Source organism: Pygocentrus nattereri, chromosome 22 (assembly GCF_015220715.1).
Source record: "Pygocentrus nattereri isolate fPygNat1 chromosome 22, fPygNat1.pri, whole genome shotgun sequence".
In the NCBI taxonomy this organism is placed as follows: domain Eukaryota; kingdom Metazoa; phylum Chordata; class Actinopteri; order Characiformes; family Serrasalmidae; genus Pygocentrus; species Pygocentrus nattereri.
In genome coordinates this window covers 7,524,223-7,536,761 of record NC_051232.1, presented here as the reverse complement: position 1 = coordinate 7,536,761, position 12,539 = coordinate 7,524,223, and the positions used below count along the sequence as shown (strand labels likewise).

At 40.2% G+C, this 12,539-nt stretch overlaps 1 protein-coding gene across 2 annotated transcripts; it reads left to right on the top strand.

The window, feature by feature from the left end:
• Positions 1-283: 283 nt before the first annotated feature.
• Positions 284-10,980, top strand: LOC108441696. 2 transcript variants are annotated; one of them, XM_037532623.1, is made up of 3 exons: positions 284-421; positions 4,041-5,540; positions 9,464-10,980. In XM_037532623.1, exon 2 carries the CDS (start codon positions 4,049-4,051, stop codon positions 5,528-5,530), a length of 1,482 nt encoding a protein of 493 aa, XP_037388520.1. In that variant the 5' UTR covers positions 284-421; positions 4,041-4,048; the 3' UTR covers positions 5,531-5,540; positions 9,464-10,980. The 2 variants fall into 2 exon arrangements, with proteins under 2 accessions (XP_037388520.1, XP_017576852.1); XM_017721363.2 differs by lacking the exon at positions 9,464-10,980 and having other exon boundaries at positions 4,041-7,798.
• The last annotated feature ends 1,559 nt before the right edge of the window (positions 10,981-12,539 follow it).

The following is a 12,539-nucleotide window of genomic DNA, read 5'->3' as shown; positions in this document are numbered from 1 at the left end:
TGTTTTGGTAAAGACATGAAAACGTGGCAGCATTTTTTGACAGTTTTTTTAAAATTAAACTCTAAAGAGAAAAATCAGTACAAGCTTTTAAAAAAAAGTTACAAAAAGAGTACGTTTTATTTTCACAATTATCTTCCCAGTGTCTCTTAATACATTACATTGAGTTTAAATAGATCTTAAAATCACTGCGAATCTCATTTCTGAACACTATAGATTTTTTTTAACTGCAGTTTTTTTCTGATCATGTGACGTTGCTTCCTGGAGTCTGCTTGCGTAAGACAGTCTTGCTTCCAGGCTACTACTTGTGCTAACAAACCTTGTGCTTTTTTAGAGTTTGTTTTTCAAGGGAGACAAAATCCATGGATGAGATTTCCCGAGACCTCCGTAATTAAACTTGGGACGGAGCTCAGCAGTAACTGATGTGAGTATAAAAAGCTGCCAGAACCCGGAAAAGAAGCGGTTTTTATCCTCGCTATGTTTAGATACTCGCCATGTTGGACTCCTTGTTCTCCGTCATATCTTTAGCTGAGCTACTTGCGCTCACAGGCTGTTCTTCACCTCTTAAAAGGTTTACTGTCAGAAGGTTAATAATGTGACTGACATTTACCCAGTCCTAGAATCTGAGGCACGTACCAGGATGTCACTCAGATGAAGCTGCAGGGGATCAGCAAAGCAAACAACGGAATATCTGACTTCAAAACCTAAAAAAACTCAGGATACGCCCAGCAGTGCTGTGTGTATATATAAAGGGGCATAAAATGTCTGCAGGAGATGTGTGTATGAGACAGAAGGACGTGTGTGTACTGGTCACATGATGTGTTATTGATTTCTTTAGTGTAAATAGAAGGGCAGTCATGTGCTGGAGGTTAGGGAACCAGCCTTGTGACCTTAAGGTTGCCAGTTTTATCCCCTGAACCCGATAATACATGACAGACGCCCTTGAGCAAGACACCTAACCCCCAACTGCACCCCGGGTGCTGTGGATAGGGCTGCCCACTACTCTGGGCAAGTGTGCTCACTGCCCCCTCGCGTGTGTCTATGTGGTGTTTAACTGCACGGATGGGTAAATGCAGAAGTGAAATTTCTCTGTTGTCTAATAAGGGTCACTTAATTTATCTGGGAGCAGTCGTGGGCTGGAGGTTAGGGAACCAGCCTTGTGACCAAAAGGTCACTGGTTCGATCCCCTGAGCCGACAGTACATGACTGAAGTGCCCTTGAGCAAGACACCTAACCCCCAACTGCTCCCCGGGTGCTGTGGATAGGGCTGTCCACTCCCCACAAGTGTGTATGTGGCATTCCATTGCACAGATGGGTTAAATTAAGAGGTCACAGAGGTCACTTAATTTATTTGGGGGCAGTCGTTGGCTCTTAATTTAACGTCCTCTAGAAATAACACGCTTCTGCACAATTCAATGAAACAATAAGCGATGAGAGGCCGTGCGTCACTGTGATATCATGGTGAAGGGGATTTTAGGCACACCAATTCACATTGTCCCCAAGAACACCCTCACCCAGGATATCACTAATCACTGGAAACAGTGAAACACTTGGCCTGGACAAAAGTGATGGCAAATTTCCTATATAATAAACATAAATACTTAACACAAATACTAATTGTGTGTTAAAACTAAAGCAGTCGGCAACATGTGGCTTCGGCGCTGCATGAGGTTCTTTTACTATAGCAGCGCAGACAATCCCACCAAGCTAATGAGAAAAAAAAAAAGGTAAAAAGAGGGAAAAAAAAGTTAAGATGAATAATTTGGACACAAATGGGCATTTTACCACTTTATACCTCACTCCACACTAAAATCAGATGAGTTAAGTCCACTCAAATGATTTGAGGAGACGGATTACTGCAAATCTCCAGTAACTCATTTACACTGAAGTAAATTGAGTAAATTGTATTAATTCCATTTATTGGGTGATCTTAAAATGAGTATTTGTGACTCAAGGTTAAGTTACTCTAATTCAATATAATTAAATAACTACATTAAATTCAAATTAATTTGAATATTTCAGATTAAGTTACTCCAACTTTGTTGTATTTGTGTTAAGTTAATTCTTTCATTAAGATGTGCAGTGAGTTTTACAGTGCAGCCGGTTTCCTGATACAATTAACCTGCGAATGAGAAATGGTCAAAACACTGAAATGTCAAGAAAATTAAGTCCGTTTCTTGTTCAAAATTTCCCAGTCCACCTTAAATACTGCCGCAGTTACATTCTGGTGCCCCAGCCTCCATATAATGTGGAACGGGAAAGTTTGAACAAGAGGTTGCCAAATGAGAAGCGACTTCAGCCTCATTAAAAAAAATAAATAAATAAATAAATAAATAAATAAATATCGAATGAGACATTTTACAAGAAACTGACCTACTTTTATGGTAAAGTTTCCTGCCGGAGATGTGAGAAAAGCAGCTATAGCTGAGATGAAGCTTAAAGCAGAGCAAAGTAAGCCTGTGTTTGTTTATGTTTCAGCCTATACCATCACAGCACTTACTGAGACAGATTTACAGCCAAGATAGACATAAAAAAGGTGGTTAGATTTTTGCTAAAAGGACAAAAAATTACTTTTAAGATTTAGGTTGCTGACTCCTGAACTTGCTTATTTTCACATAGAAAACGACATGACATTTCTTGGTTACCTGAACAAAATTTGAGATATACTGGGTTACAAATGTTAACTTTGCTTAGGGCAAGCTGCCTCAACAAGGATTAAATCAAGGTTTGTCTGTTAATCCTGTTGCATCAACACTTTCTAAATGTTTAAAAACCAGGGTTTCATTTAAGCAGTCATTTTAATCCTATATTACTTTCAGTTAATCTAGATTAAATTTAGTCCTGTTGCATTGTTACTTTTTAGACTTCAATTTCATTCAGGGATTATATTTTAACTTCAAAATGATTTAATTTAAAAATGCCTGCAAAAAAAAAAAAAAAATTCTCTCTCCAAGTAAAATGATTTATAAAGCACCTCAGGGAACTGGCCTGGCTTGTAACTCACACTCACTGGTTAACAGAGTGTAGATTCTTCCCATAAGGGGGTGCTATTATCACACCAGCAGCTTTTGTGTGCATCACTGAAATAAAAGAAAAACCATCAGCAGTAACAGTAATACAGGCCTGTTTGCAGTGACAGACTGTAGATATATAAAATCAATGACGCAAAACAGACCAAATATTGTAATGTAGGGGCTGAAGCAGGTTGCATATGCAAAGTGTTTAAGGGGCAGTCCAGTACCTTTTGTCAATATGTACAGCAGGAGTCAACACAAAGAAAAGACAAGACACAAGACAAAAAAAAAAAAAAAAAAAAAAAGACACTGCAAGGTTTTAAAAAATGTGGAAAAATATGAAGGAAAAAGGCTCAGTAACTCAGGTAGGAAAACAGACTTCGCAACAACTGAAAAACAAAGGGTTTGAACGAGAGTCTTAATGATCTTAAATGAGCAGCAGGTGTGCAAGAGAGGCGGAGTGTGGTTGGAGCCAGGTAGAGTCCAAGTCGAGCCTCCCCAGAGCGAGGGAGAGAGGACAAATATAGCCCAGGTTGTTAAAGCAGTTGATCTAATGTGAACAGCCTGGCAGACAGCCAACAGGCTATCAGACTAATAAACATTTGGTTATACACTTGGTGATTGGACTTTTAACTGTAAAACTACCAATACTTGGGGTCCAGCGACAGTAGTCCTGTACCAGTTTTCACTCATTTGGTGGGCTGTCACTGGCTGGAGCTGTTCCCTGGTTGAAAAGCAGAAATCTGATTACTGTCTGACTCATATAGACCCAGAGTTTCCCCATTATCTGATTACTCAAGTGCATGTAAATGTATTAAATCAGATTACTGACTAAATCTGATTCTTCAATTATGGGATTATTAAATGAAGTAAACGCACTCCGTGAACCTACAAAAATAGGTTCACTTAAGCATCTAAAAACCAACCACTAGCAACAGTGTTGTTAAACAATCACAGTTGAAGATAATCTGTATACAAAATGTATGGAGATGTTCCACAACTAAATAGTTGCCTTCTCTTTTTCCTCAGGTGTTAAGATGGCAAGGACAGCACTCCTTTTCTGTTTCTCCTTCTTTCTGGTCTTGACCAGTGTTGGTGCCAACAAGTCCCTGAAAAACATTAAGTACCTGAAAAAACATACAAACTTTGTCAAAGAATTCCCACGACATGGTCTCCTGCTCCTACACTGGTTCGCCAACGCTGTAGTTATTGATGAAAATGGGGCGATACAGCTTAGCTTTGATCCAGGACAGGGCAGCTATGGATTACATCTCTACAGAAATAAGACGCCTGATCAAAATGTTAAAGGAAGAGCACCTTCTAGGTCTGAAAGTCGTTATTACTCTTTGGGTGATCTCAGCTGTGGAGGAGCTCGGATGTTGCCATTTTACGTAATGCAGGACTTCCATAATTCAAAGGGATCTCAATATGGAAATATAGACAGGGTTCTAATCAAAGTCCAGAACAGCAGTCCACAAAGAGTCGATAAAGTGTACATAACTCAGAAAAGCCAAGGAACCGGCTTTGACCCAAGTCAGACCTATGAGATTAGCACTCAACTCCTGATCCAAATCCGAGCACTTCGGAAGAACATTGCATGCAATGCAGATGACCCTAGACTGGACTTTAGCCCATGTGAATTCTTGAATCATCAACAAAAGGTTGTAAAAGTAGAGATGATGTATCCCAAGGCACCAGGTCTTGCCTGGTTTCTGACCCTGGCTGGTTACAACATCGACCAAAGGTTTGATACATTTTCAACGCTCTTCTGCTCAACAAACAGCTCCAATAGTAACTACTACCCACTTTCAACTGAAGACAATGAAAGACAATGTTTTGTGCAACACAGGATGAAGCTAGAATTGAAGTCCACATCAAAAGGGTTTGCAAGGATCACATGGAGTGGAATACCAGAAAGTATCGCCAGGATGGACATAGATGTAGGTCTTTATGAAGATGGTACCAAAGAGGAACCTTTGAAAGAGTATCCACTGAATGGAAGAACATTTGGATCCATAGACACTACGGTTCCCCTAAACCCTGGCCTTCAGATACATCTACTACAGAGTGAAAAGACTTTGCACTACCTTCTTTTCAGCACCACACACTACACAAGCATCTGGAAAGGCCCAGAGTTTGACGAAGCCAATGGGGTTCTTCCAACTAGAGTCCGAGGCTACGATGTGTGCCTGCAACTTTATACCAAAGATGGCTACGCATGTGCTCGACTCTACATTAAGAAGTCCTTCACCAATTGGAGAAATGTCTTCGACAACTCGTGGGTGGGATTCTATGCTAGTTCATCAGATGATAATGCCAAGTACAGCAAGTATGAGTGGGTTGTAAACTTTGAGAAGAGGTCAGAAGAAGACTGCCCTTTGGATTTTGACATCTACGAGAGCGAGTCCAGTCTAGCTATTGGTCCTGGAGTCCAGGCTCGACTCATGCTGACAAACCATATTGCCAGCGAGAAAGCTCGTACTGTCCCCTGGGAGGAACGTTCAACCTTCAGACAGTAGCTAAGGACAAGTCAGTCTATATGCCTTTACCCTCAAAGTGACTAGATACACCCTGAATTTGTTTTAATTCCTGTCCTGTCTTAAAATCCTTGGTTGACCTGCTTCTCTTGCTTTACATGTGTTACTTCCTTCAAGCTCAGGCCTGCTCCTGGACTAAATGGTACACATCAACAATTTCCCCATTTAAAAATCTTTAGTCTAGACCAGTGGTCACCAAGCCAGGGTCCTGGAGATCTACCTTCATGCAGAGTTTAGTTCCAATCTGCTTCCAACATGCTGCACCTCCTCACCTACCACTGATGCATCTGATCCAACCAAAGTCTTCCAAAGAAGTTAATTTTGAGCAGGTGTGGGTTTATCTGGGCTCTACAGGAAGGTAGATCTCCAGAACCAGAGTTGTTGACCACTGGTCTAGGATTTGCTAATGGGAAACTGGATGATCCTTGGTCATACAACTGTGTCAATAACCTATGCCAAGAAAGATTATTCCACACCAACTCACTGAGGGCCTGGCAGGTCTCTTCATGGTTTTCCCTGAAACATCTTTATACAATTTCAGAACTGTGCCCTGAATAGTCTTTAGCTATGAGGTTTTACAGCAGGTTCTTATTCATGGGATAAATATGAAGTTTCAGTGCTTAAAAGATGGCCGACTTGTGGATTCTTGAGTGTTGCAACTGTCTAAAAGTTGGCGCATCAGGAGATTGAGAGTCCAAGATAAATAAATAGACGACGTCAACAAATTGTTACCAATTAGTTATTTTGTATAAACTAGAAAATGAACATTATGGTAATTAGTTTGTAACCTTTAAACAGTAATTAGTTTTACTTTTAAGCAACTACTTACTTCTGCAAATAACTACAAAATTAGCATCTCATTCCTAGGTTAGTAGTTTTTACTATAGTGTTACCAATTTTGTGAACTTATTGCTACATTTCACTCACTTATTTAACAACTAGAAAATGTCATTGTTAGGTTAGTATAATTTACTATAATATGACCACAATCTCCGACTTATTGCTGTGCTGTAAAGTGCTACCATAGGATTGATCATTAGTTAGGAATAGGAATATATGTAACCTACGTTTTAAAAATTGACTGAAAATGTATTTGCAGATGTATTTTTGACTTCTTTTAAAATAGGTTATATTTGTACCTGGTTTAAAATGTTTATGGAACAATTAAACAGTTAACTTCAATACTTAAAAGACAATATAAAACCTGCTGGGGCAAACTTTCATAGCAAAATATGAACATTTTCTACACAGTTTTGAAATGCAGTACATGCCCTGTGGTATTACAAGCTGGTCATTTTGTAACTGGCATGTTTAAAATAAGTTTCTCTTTATACACTAATCCAAACTTGGGGTTGTGCTTTAAATGAATGCTTATTCTAACCATTGCTTTCTGTGGCAGGGACATGGTTATAGGCTGGTTTTCTTGGCAGGAATAAAACCAAATAGAAAACAGCTGCCGGGCCAGCCACGCACGCACGCACGCACGCACGCGCTTGCTAGAATGCTTTCCTCTGCATACCTTGAAAACACTGCTGTTATCCTTATTGGCAAACACTGCATCATACGAGTCTTAGTGATGAAGTTATTCAAAGCACAGTGAATCCTCAGCTGTCATTTATCAGCTATTCTCTTTAGTCTTAATTTATAAAACTAGATTAGGACTCTTTTTATACCCATCTCTTGCATTGATCACAGTTTGCTTAAAATCTTGATTACTATAATTAGCAGATTTGGTACAGAGCTCAGGCCTTCCAGGAAAGGTCCAGAAAACTGATCCCTTATGTTGCAGAACATTGACTTACAGGTCTCTGCAAGTCTAATCTGTCCAGGACGTTTCACCTTTTTAACAAACAAGACAAGTCAGGTAGACTGTTCTGGTAGGCCTTTCACACCATGTCATTTTTAGCCACAGTATTAATATTTTAGATGATGGGTTGGCTGAATGACCGCATGCTAATGTGCTAGCCAATATGCTGATGAGCTGTAATTTAATTATGGCAACTTTCAGAAATCAGATCAAGCTTGTTCTTGGTACCATTTCAGTCTAATAGAGCCCAAAAAATTCCTGCCAGAGTGGCTGAAACACCTCAACTTGCTTGGTGCCCAGATTTGTATATTAGCTGGAATTGCTTCTTTTTACCTTTTTCTTCTTCATTTATTTTAGACATGCAATTTATATAACATTTAGAAAGTTGTATCATAATGCTTGTAGCAAACAAAATCAGTCAATAAAATGTAATTTATATTGCATTCTCTTGTACTTGTCCACCACATTTATTAGCACTTGAGTATTAAAGCCAACTCAATCTGTATTAAATGATTGATTTTCTAACTAAAATTACACATCACTTATAGCAAATAGCCAGTACACCTTAAGTGGATATACCACCAACTTGCATTTTTATTGGAAAGATAACTAAAACACAGGCTTTAGTAGAGCTCAGTAACACGGATTAACGACTGATCACATTCATTTCAGTCTGCTTCATTTTCTGAGACCTCTGAAATTAGACTTGGGAGTTCAGCGGTAACTGGAGTGAGTATAAGCTGCCTGCTGTGTACATCCATTGTTCTGCACTGGGATTGGTATCAGTATCGCCTCTTAAACTGTTTATGGCAAGACATCTTTAAAACAAGGCAAATGGGAAAACTGACAAATGATACACAAATTCAAAAAAGTTGGGACAGTAGGTACAATGCAACAAAAATGAAGCAGTGCAGTGATTTATCAATCTATTTGGACTTATTTTTTTTATAAATAAAAGAAAGTACAATAATATGTTTTACCTCATCACTTTACCTTGTTTTTTTTTTTTATAAAAACATTGGCTCATTCTGAAATTGCAGCCTGCACCACTTTCCAAAAAGCTGAGCATCCTGGAAAGGCCTAGTCCCTTATTCTGATCCACTTGAGGGGGGGGGCACTGGTTTAAAATACTACAGATATACACATGTATGTAACATTTATAGCTTGCTTGAGTGATCTTGTGCTTATGTGTATGAGATTATACATTACCTCACAGTATGCAGCCCAAATCCACTGGCCCATCGAGAATTCTCTCGACTTACCAAATTGCCCACTACACCATTAGAATCTGCTTTTACAGACACTCATTTGTTTAAGGCTTAAAAAAGGGCAGATCTTTGTTCATGCTGAAAAAAAAGAAACAAATGTCTTCAAGTGATATTGTGCCACTGGGTAAACTAATACAAAAAAAGCCAAAATGAAAGCCATTCTGGTGAAGGTTTCTTTCCAGAAGCATGCATCCAAGCCAAGAACCTTTTAGGAATCTTTAGTTTTAGAGGTGATTGCATGCCCATTATGTGCGTTTCAATATCTGTCTGCTCATCTCACAGATGTAGTGGAACCCAATACCAATACCTTATCTATCCACCACATTAGTCACAATTGCAGACCAGGGTGGCAGGTGGGCTCTGGAATTGCCAACCCACAGTCCAGAAGGCAGTTTCAACCCCAACATCTCTCCATTCACTGCATGTCCTGGCCTTGACAGAGACTCGAGTGAAGTCTCTTCTGCATTGATGGGACCCCACTCATACTCTTAGGTGACTTCAACCTTCCATTGGACAAGCTGCAGTCATTCTTTGACCTCACCCTCAACCAGCATCCTCTGCTGCACAGAGCAGGCAACATTCTAGACCTGATCTTAGGCAGATCTAGTCCAGTGCTGGATATCACAGTAACCCCCTTTTACTGCTCTGATCACCACTATCTTTCACACTCTCCCTCCATGCTACTCTTGTCCATACTACCCCTTCATGGTGGGCAACCTGCACTTTACCCTCATCTCTTGCTTTAACCATCCTACCTACCCTTCTCCATTTTTTCCTATAGCTGTGTCCAGAGACAGAGGTCTTCCTTTCTTTACTCATCTGCCATCCTCCCTCCTCCAGGCCAGCAAGATCCTCCCTGCCTGCCCCCTGGCTGATGGGTATCCTGTGCAGCAACTGACAGAAGCTAAGAAAGGCTGAGAGAAGGTGGAGAAAATCACAACTTTACTCCGATCTTTGCTCCTACCAATCTTTCCTTTCTAAATGCTCACTTCAAGTAACTGCTGCAAAGTCATCTTTCTACAGAGGGAAACTGGAAGCATCAACATCTGGCTTTAAACTGGTAAACTCCACAGAAACTGCCCTCACAGCACTGACTGAGAAGCTCCAGGCAGCAAGATCACACAAATGGTCATGGTTTACCATTCTTCTTAACCTCTCTGCAGGTTCCGACACGGTCAGCCACAATCGTTCCATCGGTCCGCACCAACCTTGGAACCTGGCTCTGTGTGGAAGTGGTTCAAGTTCTATCTGGAGGGGTGCTTTTCAGGTAACATGGAGAGGGTCCACATCCTCTCTATGCAAGCTCTCCACTGGTGTCCCACAAGGCTCACTGCTGGCTTCTCTTTTCTCTATATTCAGTCTCTGGGTGATTGAATATCCTCTCATGGCTTCTCTTATCACTGCCAAGCTGATGACACCCAATTAATGCTTCCCATTCCACCTTCTGATACTCAGATTTCCAGTCTCATCTTGGCATGTCTAATGGATGGCAGCTCACCACCTGAAGCTCAACCTTAGCAAGAATGAGCTGCTATTGCTCCCTGCAACTACAGGCCCTCACTTTGCCATCGTTGACTCCGTGGTCATTCTTTCTTTGCAACTTGGGCTACCAAGCCCCTGCAACTCATCCAGAATGCAGCAGCACGGCTCATGCACTCACCAGATGTAAAACAAAACAGACCAGCCCCTCCATCCCTAATGGTAATGGTCAAAACTCAAACTACCTTGAGCCCTCCAAACTTCAAGCACATGGAAGACAAGCTTCAAGACTTTTCTCTGTCCAGCACCCAGGTGATGGAACGAGCCCCCGCTGGCTGTCTATACAGCAAGGTCTCTCACTTTTTATACAGCACTTAAATGAGCACCAATATAAGTACTTATTGAAACGTGTTGAATTGCACTGTGTTTAACTCTTCCTTTTTATTTAAGTACCAACATGCACTTTTGTTCCTAGCAATATCTGAGCTCAGTACTGGCTTTCTCTCCAAACCAACTGTACTAGCAAAGATACTTTCTCTGAGCAGACAACAAAGCACTTTTATAAGTCACTCTGTATAAGAGTGTCTGCTAAATGATATAAATATAATGCCTTATATTCCCACACGCAAGGTGTGGGAACCCATTTATATTCTCTCCAATCAAGTTTGGAAATGAAGAAGCCTCGTATTGTGCTCAGAGGGGACAACCTGAACAAAGTAAGCGATATAATTTGCTAATATCAGTTGTTGCACTATTAACTCACTAACGTATCCATTTTATACCATCGCCATTTGCTACCTGGTGTTGATCAGAAGAGGATGGGTTCCCTTTTTGAATCTTGGTTCCTCTCAAGTTTCCTTCTCCTGCTCTTAGGGAGTTTTTCCTTGCCACTGTTGTCATTGGTGGGGCTCATGGGGGCTCAGACCTGGATTTTTCTGTAAAGCGGTTTTGTGACAACACCTGTTGTAAAAAGTGCCATATAAATAAACATTGACTTGACTCTACTTGATACTGAGGTGTTGGTTAAAATTATTTAAGCCAAGAATCAAACTGCAAACTGCCATACTCAAACAATGGGGAGTGAAAAGACTCTTTCACTCTGATGTATTGATTTGTCACCACTCCTTTTTCTTTTCCTCTTTGACTTGGAAGCTTTGTTGATTTTCTCTTATGGCTTCTTTCTTTTTGCTTTAGACACTGTTCTCTTACCTATTCTCTCTCTGTTTTGTACTGCTACCAGCTACCCCTCTACAAAGGTGCAGCACGTTCCTCAAGATCACTGCACTTTAAATAGGAGCTCCTCCAGCTGAGCAACATTAATACAATGAGCCCAGAGCTTTCTGGGAAGTGGAGTCCTTGGCAGGGGTTGCTCTAAACGAGTGTTGCTGCTGCCCTGTGCTGCCAGCAGGTGGCACTGAGTACTTCTTTTACAACATTCCTTTCACTTGAATTTCATTTAAATCTCCGTTCCAAGGGCAGAATTACTAGCTTGGGTTTCTGGGCAGAATAGAAGCTACAGAGAAAATGGGGCTCCTAACAACCACCTGGAAGTTTCCATCCAAATGACTTTTTGGAAAACTGTTTTCACGTTATGAAAAGTTTGTGTTGGCTGTGGAAAAATAAATAAATAAAATGACAGATAGAAATGAGACAAAGAAAACTTTTTATCAATAAACAAAAACATATGAGACAACAGTTTTTGCAAGAAATGACCTCATTATGTGAAGTTTTTTAATTGTATTGCTTGCAATTGGCACAGAACAATGATGGAACCAGGGAGGCAGAAACTTCAACCAGCTTCTAAGACTGAGCTTTGGAGGCATGTCTTTTTGTTTTTGTGTCATTGTTTGGGGAACTGAAAGTGAGGATCCTGAAAAGAATGGAAGCTGGAATGAAGGTGAAGAGCGACACACTGAACATAACAACGACTAAACGCCATGTTGGACATTCTTGTGCAGTTTTTACAGAACCTTCAAAAAAATGACCTGAATTTGTTTTCTTAAATGAATTATCTTGAGAATTTTCTCAAGATGTTTTCTCTATATAACAAAAGTTGTCGTCTTGAGACAGAGTTGAGTATCTTGTGATCTTGAGATAACAAAGTTGTCATCTTGAGATAATGATTTAAGTATCTTGTGATCTCAAGATAAAGTTACCATCTTCAGATAATGATTTAAGTATGTTGTGCCCTCAATATAGCTGTTAGTTGGAGCTAAGCATAGATAAAGTTGGGAGATAGAGTTAAGTATCTTGTGATCTTGATATAAAGTTGTCATTTTAGGATTGTTGTGATCTCAAGATAACTATTTAGAAAATTCTACCTACTCGCAGACTTCTGCACTGTGGACTGTGATTCACATCAATACCCTGTTTGGGGAACACTGCTCACTCCATAGAAGCCTGTATCTGATCCACTCAGACCAGCGCAACACACACT